At 42.0% G+C, this 22,322-nt stretch overlaps 3 protein-coding genes and 1 non-coding gene across 14 annotated transcripts; 1 reads left to right on the top strand and 3 right to left on the bottom strand.

The window, feature by feature from the left end:
* Positions 1 to 823: 823 nt before the first annotated feature.
* Positions 824 to 7,187, bottom strand: zgc:56231 (uncharacterized protein LOC406257 homolog). 7 transcript variants are annotated; one of them, XM_037078995.1, is made up of 19 exons: positions 7,037 to 7,187; positions 6,797 to 6,927; positions 6,480 to 6,602; positions 6,020 to 6,139; positions 5,786 to 5,924; positions 5,506 to 5,690; positions 5,296 to 5,389; positions 4,995 to 5,171; positions 4,794 to 4,905; positions 4,656 to 4,718; positions 4,308 to 4,454; positions 3,997 to 4,162; positions 3,714 to 3,893; positions 3,036 to 3,175; positions 2,257 to 2,422; positions 1,881 to 1,998; positions 1,619 to 1,689; positions 1,409 to 1,528; positions 824 to 1,207 (listed from the first exon to the last, which is right to left on the bottom strand). In XM_037078995.1, exons 2-19 carry the CDS (start codon positions 6,899 to 6,901, stop codon positions 992 to 994), a joined length of 2,442 nt encoding a protein of 813 aa, XP_036934890.1. In that variant the 5' UTR covers positions 6,902 to 6,927; positions 7,037 to 7,187; the 3' UTR covers positions 824 to 991. The 7 variants fall into 7 exon arrangements, with proteins under 7 accessions (XP_036934890.1, XP_036934893.1, XP_036934891.1 ...); XM_037078998.1 differs by having other exon boundaries at positions 6,480 to 6,575; XM_037078996.1 differs by having other exon boundaries at positions 7,059 to 7,156.
* LOC119008556 (ankyrin repeat and SAM domain-containing protein 6-like) lies at positions 6,655 to 21,350 on the top strand. 5 transcript variants are annotated; one of them, XM_037078991.1, is made up of 19 exons: positions 11,278 to 12,326; positions 12,821 to 13,039; positions 13,163 to 13,361; positions 13,469 to 13,619; positions 14,954 to 14,998; positions 15,168 to 15,372; positions 15,558 to 15,664; positions 16,270 to 16,421; positions 16,570 to 16,807; positions 17,163 to 17,212; positions 17,520 to 17,714; positions 17,802 to 17,964; positions 18,050 to 18,270; positions 18,390 to 18,582; positions 19,128 to 19,195; positions 19,461 to 19,577; positions 19,860 to 19,944; positions 20,088 to 20,175; positions 20,250 to 21,350. In XM_037078991.1, exons 1-18 carry the CDS (start codon positions 11,995 to 11,997, stop codon positions 20,135 to 20,137), a joined length of 2,790 nt encoding a protein of 929 aa, XP_036934886.1. In that variant the 5' UTR covers positions 11,278 to 11,994; the 3' UTR covers positions 20,138 to 20,175; positions 20,250 to 21,350. The 5 variants fall into 5 exon arrangements, with proteins under 5 accessions (XP_036934887.1, XP_036934886.1, XP_036934885.1 ...); XM_037078989.1 differs by having other exon boundaries at positions 11,280 to 12,326; positions 19,860 to 19,956; XM_037078992.1 differs by lacking the exon at positions 11,278 to 12,326 and adding an exon at positions 6,655 to 6,672 and having other exon boundaries at positions 19,860 to 19,956; positions 20,088 to 21,350.
* Positions 8,140 to 9,918, bottom strand: rps20 (ribosomal protein S20). Its single transcript, XM_037079003.1, has 4 exons — positions 9,760 to 9,918; positions 8,885 to 8,984; positions 8,631 to 8,704; positions 8,140 to 8,364 (listed from the first exon to the last, which is right to left on the bottom strand). Exons 1-4 carry the CDS (start codon positions 9,760 to 9,762, stop codon positions 8,182 to 8,184), a joined length of 360 nt encoding a protein of 119 aa, XP_036934898.1. The 5' UTR covers positions 9,763 to 9,918; the 3' UTR covers positions 8,140 to 8,181.
* On the bottom strand, positions 8,776 to 8,842 carry LOC119009164. Its single transcript, XR_005071651.1, has one exon. It is a non-coding gene; the product is annotated as a small nucleolar RNA U54 (small nucleolar RNA).
* Positions 21,351 to 22,322: the final 972 nt, after the last annotated feature.

Below are 22,322 nucleotides of genomic sequence, written 5' to 3'. Positions count from 1 at the left end.
AATGGCAGGTACCAAACATGCTTTGGATGCTGTTAAAAAAAAAAAAAAGAAAAAGGGGGGGACCAAAAGAGTCCCAGAGAGGTGGGCGAGTCAAAGGCAAGAAGAAAAAAGGTGTAATAAACTGATGTAACTCTTAAGCAAGGTGCTAATCCTGTGATTGACCCCTTTGGACTGACGCAGGCTAAGACGAACAGCTAATCTCATTAACCATCACCGAGAGCAGACAGAAGAGCAGCTGGCTGTCCCTGCCACAACAGTCCTTTCACTAACTGGAAGGGTGAGGAGGCTGCGCTCTGCCACCTCACGCACACCACACTGGATCATTCACTCTACTGTAAAAAGACAATATGATACACACATTTTTTTTTTTATTGACGGTGAAAATATGCTTTTTTAAAATAATTGCATTGATTTAGAATGGAGGATTTTACTTATTGATCGTATAGATAGAATATTGAGGTAATTACAAAGCAATGTTTTGGGGTTTTTTTTTTGAAGGGATTGAAAGTTGTAGATGGTCGCTTTGTCCTATTGGGCTCTTTTGTGGTTTACTTCCCCTCGGGCTCTAGATAATGGATGGCCTCGCTTGACCAGGTTGATATAAGGTTCAGCGTTCCAAGCATGAATTCCCTGCCGTGACATGTCTATAGCAGTGTATGTAATGCATGTATAAAAAGGTTTCTGTATGGTGAAAACAGCACAATATAAGAAAAGACACTATATGTGCATGTGCTGTGACCATGATATGACGTCATACTAGTGATGCTTACAGTATAACAGAGGGACTAATCTTGTCAATAAGAAAGAGAAGTTACTTCAGGCCTAGACGTTTGAGCTGTTCCATTTTTATTAAAAAACAAACCCTAACCCAAAAACATAGCAAGACACACCTAATAAAATAAATAATTTATCACTTTTAACCCAAGTAAAAAAACTGTCCAAGATAAGCTTTTAAAAACCCAAACTCTCTCTCCCCAAGTCTCTGGGATTTTCAGCGTGGTGTAGACTTAAGAGTTTTCCTGAGGGTTCGGGAGGGCGTACACTTCCGCGGAGAAGTTACCGCTTCCCTGATGTTGGCGAGCAGGCCTCGCTTGGCTTTGGGCTGCACAGGGGACTTCTGGGAGAGCGTGGCAACTTCTGCCTTTAGCGAGGCAATCTCCCTGTCCTTATCAATGTTCTGCAGAAGGATTTCCTCCATAGATTTTGTCTTGATGGGAAAAAAAACAAAAAACAAACAAAAAAAAAAACCCACAAAATTAATGTATAAACATTAAATCTACATGCAACAATAATTTCCCTTGAAGACAGGTTTGTCCAACATGCCTGCATCTGCTCAAATTATATTATTCTTAAAGCCATAAGTATGTTTTTAAATTAGATTTTTTTTGTGACATCTGAATTGCCTAACCTGATCATCAGCCTTCATCTGCAGAGCCTCCAGATCAGCAGATTTCTCCATGAAGCCATCTCTGACCTTCTCCAATGTGTCACTGAGATCCATCAGCCTTTTCTCCAAGGACAAAATCAACTGGACCAAACATTAAATGTGAACGTGAGCAAGTCATCACACAAGCAGACATTTGATTAAGATGCACCATTTTAATTATGTTCTTCCTACCTGTTGTTTGTCCTCACACATCCTCTCTATGGCGCATTTTTCTTTGTAAATCCATTTGAAACGATCATCAGCTGTGGGGAAAAAAAATGAGCGGAGTCACTTTTTAAAAAAAAGTTGTTTTTTTTTACTTGTTCTAGTGAGCAGACTGGACAACTTACAGCTTAGCATTATGACAGATTTCAAACAAAGTTGTCTGTATCCATCAAAGATGGCGTTTCCTGAAAGAGGAAGACGCTGAGCCATGTCTGTACAGTGTGCTGACCTGCTTTTTCCATCGTTTTACATGGTTGAGTCTGGCACGACTGGTTCACTGCTGGAGCTGCACACTCTCCTCCTCTAGATGTTAAGGTCTCCAACTCTGACACTCTGCGTTTCAGAGCCTACAGTCGGTAAGGGAAGAGATTTTAAGTTTTAACAACAAAAATCTGAAAAATCTATACCACAACACTACAAAGCCAGTTTTGACTATTTACAATACAATAACTGAATGAAGTTTATCAGGATTTAACAGTACAGTACGTACAAGCATGTGTATGAACCCAGTCCAAGGTCTGGCATGGGTACAAATTGTGTCAACTTTAAGGGCCACTAAAACAACTGATTTTTCAGACCTGTTAACAGCTGATTAAAACACCTACCTCCACTTTCTCTTGTTCTGCAATGAACTCATCCAGAGGTACATAGTCATCTTCCAGATTGTTCATGGCACTCTGGTAGGCGTGCTCCTTGATAGCATCCTTGTACATCTCAAAGGTGTTCTCCATCTTCTCTTGGTAGCTCTCCTTCAGCTCTTCTATCTGTCGACTAAACAGTGAAAGCAAAATGTCATTAATCAAGTTTGGTTTCATTTTTACGTCAATAAACAGGTTTATTTCAGGAGCTTTATTAATTTATTTATGCAAGTTTTAAGCATAGTCCTATGTACGTTGTACGTGTCATTTACTAGAGACGCCGGATTGCGATACACAACCATCTGAAAAATAATCCTTGGAAACAGTTGAGAAAAGGGCATGTACTATGAGCAAAAATTACTATGTAGGTGACTGCATCTATCTTGGGCTAACTTTAACCAATCAGAACAGTTAACCACATGTTGCACCAGGGGAGAGGATCAAGAGTGAAAACATCTTTTCCATCAACAAAAGCCTTCAGTGCAGTTCCGATACAACAAATATTGTAGCAGCACCTTCGCCAACCTTTTTGCATCCTCATAAATTTCAAGGCAAAGCAATTTTATTTCATGCAAAATAAAACACTGGGGAGAGGCCTACATTTGGGGGCGAACCAGATTTCACCCTTATCTTATTACCATTATTTCGCCTCCTTAAAAAAAGAAGGGCGACACTGGAAAGTCATCAGATCGGGAACCCTTCAAACAACCCTAATTCCTAAAATAAATTTTAAAAAAAAAGCCTACCTGCGCAGCTCTTCACTCTCCATGATCTGCTGTAACATTGCGTCTCCCATTTCCTTACGAATCTCCATTTCCTGAACCAGGTTTTTTCTTCGCTCAGCCAGGAGTTTTGTTCGCAGACTCTCAATCACATTCATGAGTTCCTGGAAGAGTTAAAGTTAAAAAATACTTACAAGACATCACAACAATCCACACAGTGAATCTTGTAATGAGAAAAGGCTACTGTGAGCGATCCCCAAGTTACTGTATTGACAAACAATTTACTGCATAAAATGTCGAAGCTTAAAGTTATGGCTTTTGCTCTGAGGCAATATTTAAGCATTGGATGCTTTGAGCTGAATGCCAGCTACAGCCTGTTCACAGTGTTATATTGCACAATGTTAAAGAAACAGAATGAAATCGCTGGATCCCCAAGTCCCATAGAAATCAGTTCAGTAGTTGATGTATTCTTGCTACAAACCGTCCAAGCATCAACCAACCAACAGAGTGATAAAAATACCTCCTTGGCAGAGGAAAAATAGCTTAATGTGTCGTGGCTAGGACGTCTTCTTTTAGCTATCTAAAATAAAATGCATGGTGCCGATCTTGATAATACAGATACAACTGGGGAAGTCTGACGTACTGTATCTCAAATACATTTGTGAAACAATGTTTGAAAGGGATATTGAGCAGCGGTTGTACATTCTGGGGCAGCAAAGACATGTCAGCCTCTTCTTCCTCATCCAGCAGCTCCTCCTCAGACAGGTAGCTCTCCAGCGCCTGGCTGTCAATCCCCCCATTCCTCAATAAGGGTTTGCCATCCCGGCCAACCAAACAGGGAGCCAGAGATTCCAGAGGCTTGTCCGGGATCACCTGCACCACCTAGAGAAAACAAAAAACAAAAAAAAGGTAAGATTAGTGATGTCGGAGAGGTCTCGCAGCTAAATGATGCATCCTCTCACATCATCAAGCACTCAAGACCGACCTGTTTGGCAACAGCGGAGAATTTCATGACATGGAGGGTCTCGTCGTAGGTGGAGGCACACTGGTTAATGTTGACGATCATCGACGCTTTTCCTTTGCCGCAGAAAACAGCCTGGAAGAGCTTGGTGAGCTTACTCTCTCTGAAAGGGATGTAGCTGTTCTTCATTCTGATCAACAGCAACAACAGAGGACAAGAGGAGTTTCACAGTGCAGAAGCATATACATGATTAAGGGTCATGTCCAGCCATGTAACTGAAGGCTCAAAGCATTGCAAAATCCTGCCAAATATACACTTTATCCAACCCACTGTACCGGTCAGTCTGATTGTTGCGCAGGGCAGTGATGCACTTCCCCAAAATGAGCAGGGAGTTGTTTATGTTCCCTGCCTCCTTCAGCCTCTCTCCAAACGTCTTGGTTTTGTTGCATCGTTCCGAGCCAGCCAGGTCACACAGGGAAAACCTGAGAGATGCAATTCAGTCAGTTATTCTCTGCATTAGTGGTCGTTTCATGGTGCTGGAGCTACCGTAGGTCAGCAAGACTCAGTTCTTTATCACAATCATGTCCTTCTCTCACTGGACAACTACTTGACTATGAGCAGGTAAGAAAAAAAACAAAACAAAACTAAAATTATAGTTTACACATTAATGATGAGACACTTACTCTGAGACCCATTTAACTGCGCCGCCGTCGATCTTCAGTAGCTTCATTGTAAATATGCTGTGGCTGTTAAGGAAAGCTGGCGTGAGGTTTGAGAACAGAAAATGACACCGTGTTAAGAAGTGGGACATTAAAGTTTGCCTTCTGCTCGACGACTGGTTCATCTTCGTGGCTGCTGCGCTTCTGTTTTTGTTCCCAAACTGTAGGAGTTTGCAGGCTTCACCCAGGGTCTGGATGTTGATCCACCTGAGATCTGAAATAAAAAAATAAAACACACATTGCAATTCAAGTTTAAGCCTTAGGACTTTCTACCAACTCCTCGCAATGAAGACAGCCTGCCACCTTTGACGTAAGCGTTTCCAGCACCGTCGTCACACACTCTCAGAGAAGCCCGTTTCTTGGACTTGGTGCACAGGGAAGACTGAAGCAGATCGTACACGCACTCATTGTAGATTTCAAAGAACGCCACCCATAGTGTAAACTGGCTGCTGCCTGCTTCTGCTGGGTTGCTTGCCAACACTAAAAGAGAAATACAGAGGACAACAAAGGCCAAAGAGTGAAATGGAAAGATCCGAGGAAGATCCTGCAGTTTCAACATTCAGCATTTATTATATTTTCAGAGTGTACAATGAATAAGGGCTACCAGTTTGTTCCTGGGACAAAGAAGAGGATGAGAGGGAGGCGGTGGAAGAGGACAACGACTCTACACCACCACTGGCTCTGAGAGGATCACAGTCCTAGATGGGGGGGGGGAGAAATATGCATTACCTGCAGACAGCATCGAAGTTAACAGTGTGTCACTGCAGCAATATTTTCTACACTGCCTGAGGAAACATCAAGTTTTTCCCCTCACTTCTTTGACTGAAGCAAAAATAGCAGCTTTAGCACTTCTCTCCTGCTTGACTTGGTCAGGGTCCAGATACTGTGCATCATTCCTGAGGTATGGCTTCAGGTCCATAGCCTCATACTGATGGCCTGCGATGTGGTGAAAGGTGGCGTCCAGCACTCGGGGGAGTATCCCCGGCTCTTTTGGAGTTCCTAAAGAAAAAAGCATTTCACAGCATACTTAGGCTGGCAGAGGAAATCAACAGGACAGGCGCTCAATATTAAAATGTTGTCTCTTTCGTGTTTACCTTGGATTGTGTAGGTTTTCCCAGCATTGGTTACACCGTAGCTGAATATCAGCGCATTCTTCCCATCCAAGAAATCATACATTTGGCTTTTGACAGTATCCTCAAATAGCTCAGATTGCGTCTTCTCTGGTCCAAAAATCTAAAAAGCCAACACAAAGTTGCTCAGTCGGTCTTCCAACACGTGTCCTGGCAGCTATATAAGCAGTGCTACAAAAATGTCAAAAAGTTGAAGACCTGTGAGAAGGAGAATTTGTGGAGTGACATGCCGACGCCTTTCTCACTGCTCTTCATGGTGGCAGAACCCTTTGGTGCATTCAGTGTCACTGCCTGGCTGTTTTCGATCACCACACAACCCTGAGGGGAACAAAAGAGGGGAAAGCTGTCAAGCCATAAGCATCAATTCTACAAGTGGGATGCTGGAGCAATTGTGGTTTGTTTGTCTACACAGAGGGGCCGTTTGAAAATTAATTTAAAAAGGTGTATTTTCAAAAACTTGTGCCGTCACTCAACTTATAAGCATTTATATGTACTTTTCATACGGTCCCTTACATTGGTGGAAGTCAGATTTACAATGTACATAAAATGCAACACTGACAGAAATAAGAATAATCAGCTTCTTTGCAAGTTGAAAACCTAGTTGTCCCATTCACCGGCATGACTTTCTACCATTTGACCTTTCACTACTGCACTGTACCTGATCTTCATTGTCGGCGAGCTCCTCTCTTGAGAAGGGCCTGACTCGGAGGTAAACTCTCATGGTCTGCTGCTCAGCAACACCTGGCATTTCATTCTTCAAACACGGACGACAACCATCAGCCTACAAACTCAACATCGGCTCACTGAGTTCAGGGATTTATTGCAGCCCGTTTGAACAGCTAATGACAGAGGCAAGTAAACTCAACAGCCACATGCCTGCTTTCTCAGCAGTATTGGCATTATTTGGTGAGTTCAAACTGGAATCTGAACTGTTTTATGGTTTGGTGAGAACAAAATAGTGGGAACACAGATCACCTGCTGGGATGAAGTTGTGACAGCAGGACCATTCCAAGTCAAGTCCATGTCAACAGGCTCCATATAGTTGCTCTCTTCAGTGGTTAAATCAATAGTTGTACTCATCTTGAGGAAAGGAATCTCCAAAATGTCTATTAATTCAAGTGCAATTTCTTTATCTGTCCCAAAGCTGTAATTGACTATCTGCAATTATGCAGATTTAACAGTCTAGATGATAGATTATACGCATGAAATTCTGACCTTTAAAACTGACTTATTTCACCTTCATGTGAGTCGGCTCATCCTCCGCTGAATGCCAGGGGGAGCTTGTAATCAATTCTAATTGAAAGCAGGTGAAGTCAAGCAAATCACAGAGAATGACCAACCAGATCAGAGAACTCTACACCAGCTCTACTGAGTTTACTCCCTCAAATAAGCCTATATTATGTCCCACTCCTAAAGCATTCTTCTTCCTTGAAATGGAAAGTTCACTTTTATTAGCAATGAACAAATTATTGCTTGATTCCATATATATCTAGGAGTTTAGCTGCTACAGCCTTTGTCTCATATGTCCATAGCTTAAAGAGTCCGTCTTTGCTAATATAAGCAGACTTTAGTTATGGCTGTGTAACTAACTCTTTACTTGTGTTATGTTATGGTATTCAGTATTACTGTAAAATGTATATACTGTAAATGTCATTGTAATTGGTTAGTGTGTTTCTGAGTAACAGTGAGAATGAAATGAAATGTGTAACCATTCTTTCTGGGTTAAAGCAGAGTTTGATTTTAAACATATAATACAGTATAAGCAGTGAGTCCTCTTTCAGTAGTATGCTTTTCTGGTGCAAGTATGGCCAAATGTTTGACACACTGCACCTACTCCATTAATATATTAAACTGTTTTGTCTACAAATGGGAAAGACACATTTTCTTACTATTGGATGAATTTTATATGAACCTTGCTCATGGAAATGCAACTCCAAAAAGTTGTAGTTTTTAGATATCCACACAAAACACCTCTGTGAGGCACTGTTGTACTACAGTGACAACCATGATGCATTTAGCTGTAATTTAAAAAAAAAAAAAAAAAAATGGCCACCCACTATTTGATTGAGCTGCTTTCTCAAGTGTTACAATCCTACATCATGCATTTTAGTGAGAATTTTGGACAACGTCCTCAGTTTTGATCCATTAACAGATGTTGAGTCCATCTGCTTATGTTCCTTCAATCCCCAATCCCCCAAAGTGTTAACTGCAATTTTACAAATTAAGTTTAATGGTTGTTGGTACATTTTCAAGAACCCTGTAACAAAAAAATGTTCATGCTTCCCATTTTCAGAGCCCAGTCAATGATAACCACATCAGAGTTTTCTTATTCTTTTCTTTATTCAAATCATCCGCATCATTTATGCGTCAGCGATGGTAACCTCAACCTCTACACCTGGTTCAATGCTGATGGAGGTGATCTGCTTGACAATCTCAGATGGGCTGTGCAGATCGATCAGGCGCTTGTGGATCCTCATCTGGAAGCGATCCCAGGTTTTGGATCCTTCACCACAGGGAGTCTTCCTGGTGGTGATGCGCAGAGTCTGAAAAAAAGGCAGAAAAAGCAGACTTAGCTTGAAAGTCATTTCACATAATACCGTAAAAGCATGTTCATAGCTGCTAAAAATGTGTTAAACACATCAGCACCTCTAAGGGAGGTTATGTTACTTTGACAGACTATTCAGTGTTAAAAATTGTCCGTCTTTGCTAGTACTGTTCATAAATATCTGTGTACAACAAAACATTTGTCACTGTTTCAATAGAGGGGAATCCAATAAGAAAAGCCATTACAGTGAATGTACTTCAGTACCTTGGTTGGCATGCGGACGGGTCCCTTCACCTTCAGGTTCTTCTCCTTAGCCCCACGGATCAGGTCAGCGCAGACTGAGGAACATGAAAAAGACAAAGACCTTAACAAAAAGCAACCAGCGCTCACACCATACTACTTTTACAAGCCATGGCTCAGAATAGCGTATACAGTCGTCAGGGTTCATCAGGTAGTAATTGTATCCTCATAGCTCAGGTCTGTAACATCCCATCATTAACAGCATTGAGCCAACTCACCCTTCTCCAGAGATTTGACATTGCGGCTGGTAAGGGTGATGCGGATGCGGTGAATGGCGACCTCGGTCTCAACAGGTGCCTTGCCAGTGTCCTTGAAAGCCTGCATGTGAGGAAATAACGGTCATCAAATAATTGACTTAGGAATTTTTTTTTTTTTTTTTTTTACTATTAAGAGAATTGGACAGTTCCCTAAAAATGTTAGATTGATGATGTAAATCATGACTATTGACTTCATGGCAATCCACTGATATTATACCCTTACAGTTGAAAAGTCAGTATAGTAACTTAACTTCATTCGACATCACACACTTCGGAGAATTACGTGTAGTACATAAAGGCAGCACCAGCTAGCTAGCACGTAGGTCGTTTACTACTGAATTTAACAAGCCTAAACTAAGATTTAAATACGTTTTGAAGCATACACTGTTTGCCCTCTGACTTCAATTTCTCTACTGAACTTCAGGTTCTATATTGAGACGGATTTCAGACGGACTTCAGACTACGCGACCATAAACATCACAATAAGATCAGTTTTCGGCAAGACAATGTTAGCTCTGAGGTTAGCTAGATTAAAGCTTTAACTGCAAGTAAATGCTGCTGGTATATTAAAACGCATGCCGAATTCTAAGTTGAGTCAAAGATACTATCTTTTGCAGTTCCGTGGTTTTAACGTTGTCAATACGCAGTTTATTAGTAAAATCAACCAGGTTGTAAACAGTAAGTGGCGGGATGTCTACTTCCAGCACCATGAGCTGTCGACGTTAGCCAATCGAGTCTGTAGACTTTTTACTTCCAAATTAAGATGTATAGTTATGAAATAACTGAATACAAAGCTTCGTGAAAAATACAAACTGTTATAATTGAACAGCACATACCATTGTGAATATCCCTGACCGACTTATTCGGAAAAAAATTCAAGCGAACAGCGGTGAGCCAGGAATGGGAGCAACCAACGTGGTCAGCTCTTCACGAAAAAGGGCTGAGAGAGGCCTGTTTCCTGGTTATGTACTGTTCATCCGGGGTTCTCCTGCTTCTTCTTTAGTGTTTAACTCGGACCTTAACCAACAGCGCCATCTAGTGGCTGTATTTGACTACTGAATTTAAAGCAGCACTGTAGGTTCTCTCTGTAACCACTCGACGGCAGTATACGCTTAGCGCTCCTTGAACTGTCAATCCCACCAGTCTATCAACTTAATTAACTATCAATTAGCGATAAACGACCAGGATCAGCATAATTGTGCATAAAAATAAACAGTATTAATGGTAAAGTGAAGTTCAGTGGTGTGACCAGGCTCCACCAGTGTGACGGCAGATATAGATAGATTAAAGTGATAAAGAAAGAAATAATCATAATAAGACACATAACGAAGATGAAACAAAACTTCCCTTATGTGAAGTAGGGATGGGCAAAATAAATCAAATACACATGTTATTGCTGAAACATATTAAATATAATACAGTTCGATGGTACGGATGGTTATGGTCTGACAGTTTTATACGTGACAAATATTACGAAGAGCGATTACAAGCATGATCAAAACCAGATTTGACATGACGAATGAAGAGATGCAGTTCACACATGTGATCACCAGATGTCAGTGAGGTACCAATTGCAATTGTTAACAATTGCTGTCCCGTTTGTGGTTTCAAGGTAGGCACAACAAGATAGTCCTAGATCCGGCAAAGATTTGCAGAATAATAATAATTTAAAAAAGCATATTTGAATAAGCTCTTGAAAATCCAGTTTGATACACTACCTCCCAAAAGTTTGAGCACACTTACAAATGTCCTCATTTTTGAATGAAATGCAATATTTTTCTGTTAGAATAACATTGAATTGATCAGAATTACAGTTGCGACATAACTGATGTGGTAAATCATTATTTTAGATGGAAAAACTGATTTTTAATCAAATATTTACACATTTGTACCAAGGACCATTTTCAGCAACAGTGACTCCTGTGGCGCAAAGGCTTAGTGTGTTAGCAAATCCATGGTTGTTGTGGGGCTGCCTGAGTAGCTCAGTGGTCCAGGGCTTGCACCTGCACCTGCACCTGAGGCCCTTTGCTTCATGTCATCCTTCCTGTCTCTCTCATCCTGTTTCCTGTTGATCATTTGAAACCCCTTGTGCAATCACACCAGCATGGCCCAAAACCCCTGTGTTTCTTAAAAAAAAAAAAAAAAGCAATAAAACTGGCCTTACTTAGCCTATTTGAGTGTTGGGAGCATCAGCATTTGTGAGTGCATTTTAAGACACAAAATGGCCAGAAATATAGAACTTGAAGAAGGCTGTCGCTCCATTTTGCAACACCATGCTCAGCTTCAAACTATGCAAGAACTATTCAGGCAAAAAGCAGTCAGCTGGTATTCTGTTTATTATTGAGTGTCCAGTGCAGTTACCAGATCTCAACCTTATTGAGCTGTTAAGCAGCTTCAGTGTAGAGAAATACCCATCAGACTGTGGCTGGGATGGATGCTGATAGATGATACCAACAATGTTTTTGTCAGTTTCAGTTACTTCATCACTTATTCTGGCTATAGGAGACTCAGGCTGACATTAAAGTATACTGATAGGCCTATTTCCAGTAAAAAATGTACCATAATGTACATCATTTGGATATAAAATAATGGTTGCCAAACATTCAATTTTGTGAATGATATGGTAATTGAGTGCATATTATTACATTGCTGACAGTGTCCTTTCTAACTAATTAAATCACACAATCCACATAATTTGCATAAATCATTTGGCTTTTCTTTTGAAGGATGAAAGCGGAAGTCGTGCTCTGTGTTGTCCATGTATTGCTGCGGGTCAGATTCCTGAACAAGTAACGGAACCGGGGCAGTGGCTGCCGGTGCCAGAAAGTTGTTTTGTAGAAACTTGTAGAATCCCGAAAGTTTTGGACCGTAACTGTATTTCTTCTGAGGGCGTAGCGTTTGAAAACATCAAGAGTAGTCCCTCATTTGGAGATTTGACTTCATTTTACTGTGCGTCATGAATTCCAAACACAGGCCGCCGCCAAGTGACAGAAGAAAAGTTGCCCGTTATCGTCGTTGAGACTCAGTGAAGTTGAATGGGGACGGAGTGAGTCGATACTTCGGATGAGGAGATGAATTTCGGTGTCCCCGCTAATTCGCTGCTCCTTTTCCGGGCCTGCGACGAAGGGGACTATGAGACCGCCCGGGGCATCCTGGAGCCCGGAGCCCCGAAAGAGTCCGGACGGCAGAGCAGGCTGCGGTCAGAGGCTGGGTCGGACTGCAACAACATCGCGGACATGTTGTCTCTGGTACCGGTGGACTGCACGGACGAGGAGGGGAACACCGCCCTGCAGTTCGCGTCTGCCAGCGGTCATGAGAACCTGGTCCGGTTCCTGCTGCGAAAGGGAGCCTCTGTGGACAGCCGCAACAACTACGGCTGGACCCCGCTGATGCAGGCTGCTAGGTTGGGGAGCTCATTGCACTGTGTTTAATGACACACCAAACTTCATTCAAAAATCTGTCTATTTTACGCATGCTTCGTCTCGCTGTCTTGGAGTTTACAGGGATTTGTCCTAAACAGCAGCATTATTAAAATGTTTTTCCCAATAGTCCACAAAGAAGTATAAGTTAGCACAATTAATTGTCAGGAAAATAGAATACCACTTAAGTCTAAAAGTGAGTCACAGCAAGGGTCTGCATTTCAACGCCTGCCTAAGGCCTTTCTATGAAGCATATAAATGTGCCAGATGCACTTAGGGAGACTTTCCCTCAGGGACTTAATGAAGTCCTTATTTAGGTTGTGTGAGGTATGTAACAAAACCATGTCTTCTCAACCCTCTCAGCTGATTCAGTTTGTAGAAGAGCACTAGAAAAGCGTTTGCAAAGTGCTTGATGAAGTGTTGCAAAGTGGGGAAAAGTAGATTATTTCACTGTCTGTGTCTCTGCTCCTGCACCAAGGTTTGGTCACCTGACTGTTGCCCACATCCTGCTGGAGAATGGGGCGGAAATTAATGGACGGAACAGGCTGGGCGCGAGCGTACTGACTATGGCAGCCCGCGGAGGACACACTCATGTGGTCAAGCTACTCCTTGAGAGCGGCGCTTATGCTGATGACTATGATCACCTGGCTGTCGCTGCAGAGGCAGTCTCAAATGGCAACAACAACAACAGCTGCAGGTGTGGGTTGTTTTCATGCAGGCACTGTACCCACTCATAGACTACCACAAAATAGAATTGTATGTATACTTTGTCATCTTTGTTAATCCTTTTGTGGTTGGCTCTGTCCCTCTGTCTCCGCAGCGCTGCTGGTTTTGGAGGAGGTGAAGGCTGTCCAGGAGGAGGTGGCAGAGAATTCATGGACATCACTGCCCTGATTGTGGCATCTCAGCATGGCCATGAGGCTGTGGTGCGCTTGCTGCTCGAGTGGGGCTCTGATGTCAACTTCTCCCAGAAGACCACTGGCTGGGGACCGCTGATGGTGGCCACGCTCAGTGGGAAGGTGGGGTCAATAGATAAACAATATGAATGGATAATACAATTTGATTATTGTAAGTGCGATTTGAGATACTGGAGCAGCTGGCGTATAAAGTTATGTGTGTCTTGAAGGTGGCTGTGGCTCAGCAGCTGGTGGAGCGTGGAGCTGACCCAGACCGGGTCAATGTTCTGTCCAAGACAGCCTTTGAACTAGCCATGCAGCTGAAACAGCGAGACGTCAAGGCTTACCTGGACTCCATCACCACCGTCAGACCCCAGACAGGTAAGACTTCCCTCTACAAAGCTTGTTGTACAATGTTTACGATGAAATTGTAATTAATCAGAATCTAAGTATGTAGGAAAAATGACTTGCTCATACATTATTATACTGTAAACATCATAATCCTGCATTGTTATGCTGCATATATAGTATAATGCTGTGTAATGCGTATATGAAAAGAGATCGAATTGTTACAAAATCAAAGCGTAGAATAAGATATTTAGGATAAGACGGGGAGAATGGCAGTAGCAGTGGGAGAAATAAATATCAGATTTCTTGAAGTCAGATTTGGATGAAGTTCAGTACAGTTTCATGTGCTGTGCTTGTTGGTTTCTCTTGGGCTCTGCCGTGTTTTGCTTCCTCCATGGTAATACCAGTTTTCCCGGCCATTAAATATTTAATTTTGTTTTGGTCTGAGAGTTTTTTCTGTCTGAGTTTTTTAAATTTGTTGAAGCACTTTTTTAATGTTGAACTACAGTTTACCAGGATGTGTTGAACTGTCACTTTCTTGTTGGCACAAATAATAACCTATCCCTGTCTCTGTGTGTGTGTGTTACCGCAACTAGAATGCAGCTGTCTTGCACTGCAATTAACACTGATGTGAGAGTGAAACCGACAGTGTTAGCTCTCTGCCTCTTTGATGTTTAATAGCTCTTATCACCAGCAGTTCAAGTTTTACATCAGTTTTCCTGCTTGGTCTTTTAAAGCTCTGACTGGGGCATTGATAACAAGAAAAGGAGCCACGGGCTCAATTTCCACTTTAAAAATCCTTTTGATAAAGATGTTGATGCACTTGCTGCTCAAATCCGTGAGCTTAAGGGGCAGCAGGGGTGCTTCATACTGTTTGTTGCCCTGTGTTTCGCCTCTCAGACACGTATAGGCTGCCCTTTTTTGTTTGAACCATGTCACATCTGTTAACATAGAAGGGGCGGCGCTAATCAAGATATTTGGGCTTTTATTGGTGAGGTGTCACTTGTCCGTCATTATGTACAGTCAATGGCCCTACCTTATTGGTGAAGGTTGTTAGGGAGAGGAGTACCTGTAGACACTACTCAGGGCTTAAAAATACTGGTAAGTATTCTGTTTTCCAGTTACAGCAGAATGTTTTTAATGTATCTTACAGACCTCTGCTTTGACCTGTTTCTTAGTTCTTTTCTCTGTGTTCAAATTTGCTTTGTGTGAGTGGTGAACTCTGCAGTGATTTTGTTTCTGTTTATTTACCTAACCCCTCCACACTGACAGATGACTCCAAGCTATGTGGACTTTTGCCAAGTAGGACTGTTGTTTCGAAGTAATTCAGAACCCTTCTGTTCTCAGTCCTCCTCTTTTCTCCACAGACGATGAGAGAAGAAGGCCAGATGTGTTCAGTGCCCTCAAGCTGGGTGAGTTCAATTGAATAATTCATTAAAAAAAGATAAATCAAAACTCCAAGTATATCGTATTTTGTTTGTAAGATAAACTGGTGATTTTGTTGAAAAGAAAAACACAAAAAAGTCCAAATTAATCTGCATATTTATTTATCCATACATGTATGTGTGTATGTTGACCCAGGGAATTCCCAGCTAGTAAAAGAAATATTGGAGGAGGATCCGACTCAGGTGAATTCGTCCAATCAGGAGGGAGCATCACCTCTCATGATGGCGGCAGTCAGCGGTCAGTTAGAAGTGGTGCAGCTGATGGTTGAGAAGAATGCAGATATAGACAAACAAGATGGCGTCCACGGGTGGACCGCTTTAATGCAGGCCACCTATCACGGGTAAGACAGGGCTGTGGATTTATTATGATACACTTGATGATGTAGTGGGCCATCAAAGCAGGAAATGTGATGGGCTACGAAGTCATGTGATAATGTAATGTTGTACATACACTGTGTATGCTGGCGTTATCTTTAGTCCTCTCACACAATTTCTTGTACTTTCTCTCTCACACCTCTCCTTCCAGAAATAAAGACATCGTGAAGTATCTGTTAAGTCAAGGAGCTGATGTCAACCTTCGAGCGAAGAATGGCTACACAGCTTTTGATTTGGTTATGCTGCTGAATGATCCAGGTGCTCCCATTACCATCAATTTCTATCCCTTTTAGAAAATGTGCTCAGACTGAACAAACAATCCCTTCCTAATATACGGCCATGATTAGCAGGATTATGAAATCAGGTGTCTATCATTAGTGAAAATAGCAGAACCTTCCTGAAATGAATGATAGCAGATATTTGTCTTTTTTTATTATATCATATTATATTATTTAAAATCGTCAAAATTGAGTAATCAGAAAAGTTGTCTTGATAATGAAAGCAATCATTTCGGTAACAGGACCACCCCACAATTTAACATTAAGGTAGTTTATTTGAATTTGGTTGAACATTTTGGAGAGGATAGGAAAAGGGGGTCGGGGTTGTTGGGTGAGGGAAAGTGGACAGGGTTGGTGGATGAAGAGGGGTGAGGGTGCGGATTGGCCGGACCATCTAGGAACCAGGGAGGCTGAGACTCAGAATGGGGGTACTTCTCGATGGGCGCGCGTCTTGGTCGGCGTTGCTTCATCAATCCCCTTTTTGTGTCTTTCCAGCAAATGGACAGCAACACTTGACACAGTCGATGCTTGGAGAATCCTGTGAATCCTTAACTTATTTTCTCTGTCTGCTTTGAATTTTCTCAGACACTGAGTTGGTGCGTCTGTTAGCATCAGTGTGTATGCAAGTAGACAAGGACAAGTCGAAACACCGCGGCAAAACCTTAATGACTCGCTCCAAAAGCCGACAGTCACTCAACAATGTCCCTGTGCCACCTGACGACAAGGGAGGCCTCAAGGTAAAGAAAAAAAACATCATGCTGTAGGTTTAAATAATCCACACCATGTAGTAGTTATTTATATCTTATTTAACTAAAACAAATTGTACAGCACATTTTATTACTCTACTTCTTGATACGAACATGTTTGACTTCTCTCCCCTTCCAGTCCTGGTGGAGTCGGATGTCAAACCGGTTCCGACGGCTCAAGTTGACTCACACCCTGAGGCACGGCCTTTCATCCAACCGCTTGGCTCCATTTCCAGACGATGCTGAAACTTCACTGGACGCCACGATGAAGGCGAATAGGAAGCCTGCTGCCGTGTCTAATGGGACGCTGGCACAAGCCCCTGCCCTGGGAGGAAATGACATCAGCACTGCCTGGGCAGTCAAGAGCAAAGATGCTGGTGAGACACAGTGATACAATTAATTCATTGTCATTTTTAGAGCATAATTACCGGAGTCTCTAACACATCTGATGATTACCTTAAAGGGAGAATCCAAATATTTTACACATCAAGTCTCTTTAAAGGTTTATGGAGTACAAAGCAACAAAGCAAAGCCCCTTGTGAGTCCAGAAGACTTTATGACCGACTGCTTTTGATTGTCAGCTGTATTGTCCAGACATACACTGAGGCCAACTGAGAATAACTGTCTTTGATGTGTACATGATTGAATTTAAAACAAATGTCACTCAGAAGTTGTATGTTATAAGATGTAGTAAGAAGAATGTGCAAACATGCCTAGTTTTCCATTTTTCAGGTCTTTGCAGGGCATCATCAGAAAAGGAGGACTTTCTTATCACTACTATGGTAGGAGTGATGGATTGCCTATAAATTATGTTTCAGTGTGCATTTCTTCAAGCTCTGACAGTGATTATAATACATTACATGTAGGATGTCAGAAAGCTAGCATGCTTGGCTGAAACAGCTTGGCGCAAAGTGATTGTTCTTCTGCCCTGGGTATTTATCTAAAATCTTGAATTTATATTTGATTTATGCTGCATTAAAGCTTTTGAGTTTGCACTTTGCACTATTCCAATAAGTTCTGTGTAAGGAAAGCTTGTGATTATTATTTGCAGCAGTGTTGTAATCATACCGTGCTTTCCATCTCCTCTAGCTCAGAAATGATGCTCCCTTGACCCGGCTGCCAAATGACAAGCTGAAAGCAGTGATCCCTCCCTTCCTGCCTCCGTCTAATTTTGAACCGTGGAACTCAGATCGTTCGCGCCTACTCAGGGACGGAAAGAGTGAGGCGCCCCGTCTCCCCATGCCACCCCAGAGGAAGCTGAACAGCAGTGGAAATTCGGATATTGTGAGTGTTTGTTTCGGGATGTTTTTTCCTAAAGCCGTCTATGTGTTTGACATCAACTCTCCTCCTTCTCTCTCCTTTTTATGTCAGACATCTATCAGTCGTGTGGTTAGCAGATCCATTAAGTTTCCCAGCATCCCAAAAGGGCCCTCCTCCTCATCTCCTTCAAACTCTGGCCATTACCACTCCCCACACTCCTCAGGAGGCTCAAATGGAGTAGCAGGGATCAACCGGGACTCTCACAACCGTTCAGGTACCTACAAACGCGGACAAATATGAACATAGTCTGATGCTATGGGAACCCGATTATATTCTTAAACCGTTTTTCCTTCCACCAGGGGGCAGTGCAGACAGTGTTCTCTCTCAGATAGCTGCCCAAAGGAAGCGAGCAGCAGGTCTGGTTGATGTGAAGGTGCAAGCTCCAGAGAAACAGCACAGTCAGACACAAAGCCAACCCTCACTGCCACCCTCAGGACCTGGCCTACCACTGCCTGATATTAGCCTTCCTGACATCCACTCCCACCCCAGCATGGTCGCTTCTGACATCCACTCGCGGAGGGTCTGTGTTTTTGTTTCATTTCTGGCATTGCTTTAGGTTTGTGAAACACCCTACGCTAAGAGAGAACCTCCTGTCTTGTCAGTGATAAGGTGCTACTGCTCGCCTTTATTCCTCTTTAGAAAATGGAGCTTAAGAAGAGACCTCAGTCAGGGAATTCCTCCACCTCTAAGAGCACGTCGCCCACTCTGACACCATCTCCTTCCCCGACACCTAAGCCTCCTACTGGGCCGGGAGACTCCCTGTCCTCAGCCTCTTCCCATCCTCGCTCCAAGAGCAGTGGTGGCTCCAGCAGTGGAACCATAACTGATGAAGGTGATAACATGTTGAATTCAGAACTGAACTGAAAGTATGATTCTGCTGCTACAAGTTTTGGACCGGGGAAACCATATATTTATAGATATGCTCAACTTTTTAATGGTAATGATTAGTAATTATTACAATTAGCTGTGTTGGAAGATGAATCCTGATAACTTGCTTTGAGGATTTCAAGTGCTGTTCATTTATAATGTGCAGTGTCGCAACAACATTTAGCCAGTAATTTAACCTCACTTGTTATGACTGACATTTTTGACTTTGTGTTAATTAGATTTTTAATATTACAATCCCTTTGACGAGTCATTGAAAATAAAAATCTGTAATCACTGCCAAAGGCAAAAATTTAGATGCAGATATATTAATTCTATGGCCCAGCTCTACCACACACACAGCCTGAAATGATATAGTATGTGAACCATGGGCCATAACAATGACATAATTAATGCACATGAAAGCACACAACCTAATTGTATGTGTAGACTCTATGATGATGAGTGACAAGCTTTATCTCTCATGCTTTATGTGTTTTTTGTCTTTTTCAGATGAGCTGTCTGGTATATTGAAGAAACTGTCCCTGGAGAAATACCAGCCCATATTTGAGGAGCAGGAGGTATTCTGTCTTTCCCGTCAAAGGGGAATTCAAAAACATTTTCCTTCTCAGACGAAGTCTGTTTTTCCTATGTTTCATTGCGTTTTGATACACGACTTCTCGATGTGAAGGAAGCTGCCCTGCCATAACTGAACAGCTGCAGTACAGTGCAATAGACTTAGTGGACAGTATATTTTGTGCTCATATCAAACCTAGAAAATTATGTCTGTGATTTATTACACATGTTTCATACAGTGTTTTCATCGGTGTTTGTGTTTTCTGTTAGGTGGACATGGAGGCATTCCTGACTCTAACAGATGGAGACCTGAAGGAGCTGGGCATTAAAACAGATGGACCCAGACAACAGATCTTGGCTGCAATATCAGAGCTCAATGCTGGAAAGGTGCATTTGGTTAAACATATATTATGTTTCCAGTGTTGTTTCCAGGAATCTCTGTGCGTATAGTTGTACTTTTTCCCCTTCCAGTTTTCCACATTATAACTCAACAATAGTGTCACAGTAAACTGTTAACATTGTGAGCCAGCAGAGATAAGTAAGGATGGAAATTTCCTAAAAGAAACAATTTATGGTGGATACAGGAGACACGTGATATGTGAAAGTATAGTATCATCTTTGTCTAAAAATGATAACTGGTTTATAACGACTGTGGTTGGCTTTCATCAGGGCCGAGAACGGCAGATCCTTCAAGAGACCATTCATAACTTCCAGTCTTCCTTTGGCAGCAGTGCCAGCAACCCAAGACAGCCAGGTGAACCACGCTGTGAGTGTCCAAGTTTTAAAATAAACTGCGAACTGTGGTGGAGAATTTGGAGCACCAGCACTCACAAAAACAGCATCATAATCTGGCCTTGTTTTTGTCTGATTTTCTCTCTCTACACCTTTCTTCATCAGCACCAACAGGTTGGATGAGACACCAGGTCCGCTCATCCAACAAGAGGTAACCCAGCAGCCCTGATGCCCACCAGGACGTAGACCCAAGGTACCTGAAATAAGTGTAAACTGCTGGTGACCGTTAGCCAAGGCACTAATAATATGGAGTCTTCTGAACGCCAGTGTCCCAGACCACTAGTGGTGTTACTGCGAGAGGACGCTGCAGCAAAACGACCAACCGGGCCCTGATAAACTGCCTTTATGAGACCCTCCAGGACCAAACTGCCTTAAAGAATTCTTCTTATGGATCCTAAAGCAGGGGAGGTATGACAGGGCTGGCTGGACGGGGTGCCCTGCAGCTATATGACAAAGCATGTGATGTGTGGCAAATGTGATGTTTTTGCCAAAGTGCTACGGTTGCCACATCTACTGCTAACATAGCGCATGGGTTACACAGAGAGGCTGAGTGAGGAGTGGGGAGTTGTGAAAGACAAGAAGATGAAATGCACAGCAGAGGAAGTGTAGGGAAGCAGAGAGTGGCTGTGCTTGCAACTGTTTTTTAATGCACTTAGCTTAAGGTAGTGAGATAATTATTTTCCTTACACTGAAAAATAACAAGTGACCTGTTATCACAATAAAACATCCTCTTATTACTCTTAATGTCAGAGATGGAGCGTGCCATATGTCAGTTTGCATAGATGGTGTCCATGCCCATTATTGATCAACACATCAGATCTTTCAGTCTTACTTTCTTACACAATTCAATTACTCACCTTTTATTTTCTTGTGATAAATTATCTTGTTATCTCTAGGAAACATTATTTTCTTTTCTTGAGATGTAGCAAAAAATCAACCCATTATCAAGAGGAAAACCTTGAAGAGCATTTGAAAAATAACTGCAAACACGACCCTTCTCGAAAAGTGACTTTGACCTGAGAGAGGTTTTTATTTTATCTGAACAAATGTGAGAAAGATTGCATATCCCTTGTAAAAATGCCACGTTTTGTATGGAGAAAAGATAAAAGAGAATGAGTACAGTGGTAAAATGACATGAAACAGGTACTAGACAGTGAAACTGTGATCGAGACTTAAAAAAGGTGCACTGATGAGAAAAGCAAATGGAGAGAGAAAGGAACATTAGCCAAGCTGTGTTTTAGTCATCCAGTCTCTTGGACTGCTTTTCCTAGTGTGTTTATACCTTTGGTTTATGGGCCACTATGTGAAGTAAATTCTTAATCAAGACTGTGCTGTCATGAATAAATAAACATTATGATGATGATGAAATAACTGCATTTTTTTCTTTACATTTAAGATGTTACTGGACTTGAGATGAGAGGACATTGGCAAAAAAAACATTTGGAAGCATTTTATGAGCAGTATAAATTTTCTTTGAAAGAGGTGCATTGAGCAATAGTTTCCACAGAGCCTCCTCTATGTTTTTGCAACTGGCTCCACCATTAAACAGTTGGTCCCAGTGCAGACAGATGGGGCGCTATATCATCCCTACATATCAGGTACTTATAATCCATGGCTTAAATCCAAAGGATGGGCTGTGGCTGACTTCAGTGGGACATTTAGATAGGAGATAACACTGTTTATTCATGCAATGTGCTGGGAAAATATGAATAAACAGACTGTATGCTTGGGCTGCACAAGCATTTGAAATCGCAATATGGCCTAGTGCAATATCCAAATTGCAAGAAGCTGCAATTTAAAATGTGGGGTAAAATGTGACAAACAGCATTATAACGTTGTACTGTAGTGTTGCAGAGATGTCCCGGCCTATAAATCCTGTTCTCCAGATGTGAGAAAACATGTTTCTTTTTTTTGTACAGACCATCAAATGTCACATTGTCCTTATTTCGATAGTAAAAACTGCATACCAAATAAAATCTAATGTGAAACTATCTTCTTTCCACAAGATGGCAGTGACCTTCTATTGATGTAATAAATCATCAGAGTTGTATTGTCCAGTTGTAATGTCCTCTACAGACGCAATTCTCTGAGACCTTCTATGAGGTCGCTTCTTAGTATACTCTTAGTTCAAATGTAACTTATTTGAACCCGCTCAGGAGTTATGCTGCTGCAGCCGCACCCAGAGCTGATATGATCAGTAGTTTATGGTAGCTCGTGTTTGCAAACGTTAGATGGATTTCACTGTGTAACTGACGTGTAACTGTGTAACTGACAGTTTTCTAACTTGTTGACTCTTCTCTGCCCATGCTTATGTAACACTGTGTTTAAGCATTTGGCATT

This window comes from Acanthopagrus latus, chromosome 19 (assembly GCF_904848185.1).
Source record: "Acanthopagrus latus isolate v.2019 chromosome 19, fAcaLat1.1, whole genome shotgun sequence".
In the NCBI taxonomy this organism is placed as follows: Eukaryota; Metazoa; Chordata; class Actinopteri; order Spariformes; family Sparidae; genus Acanthopagrus; species Acanthopagrus latus.
This window is presented reverse-complemented; position numbering and strand designations above follow the sequence as displayed.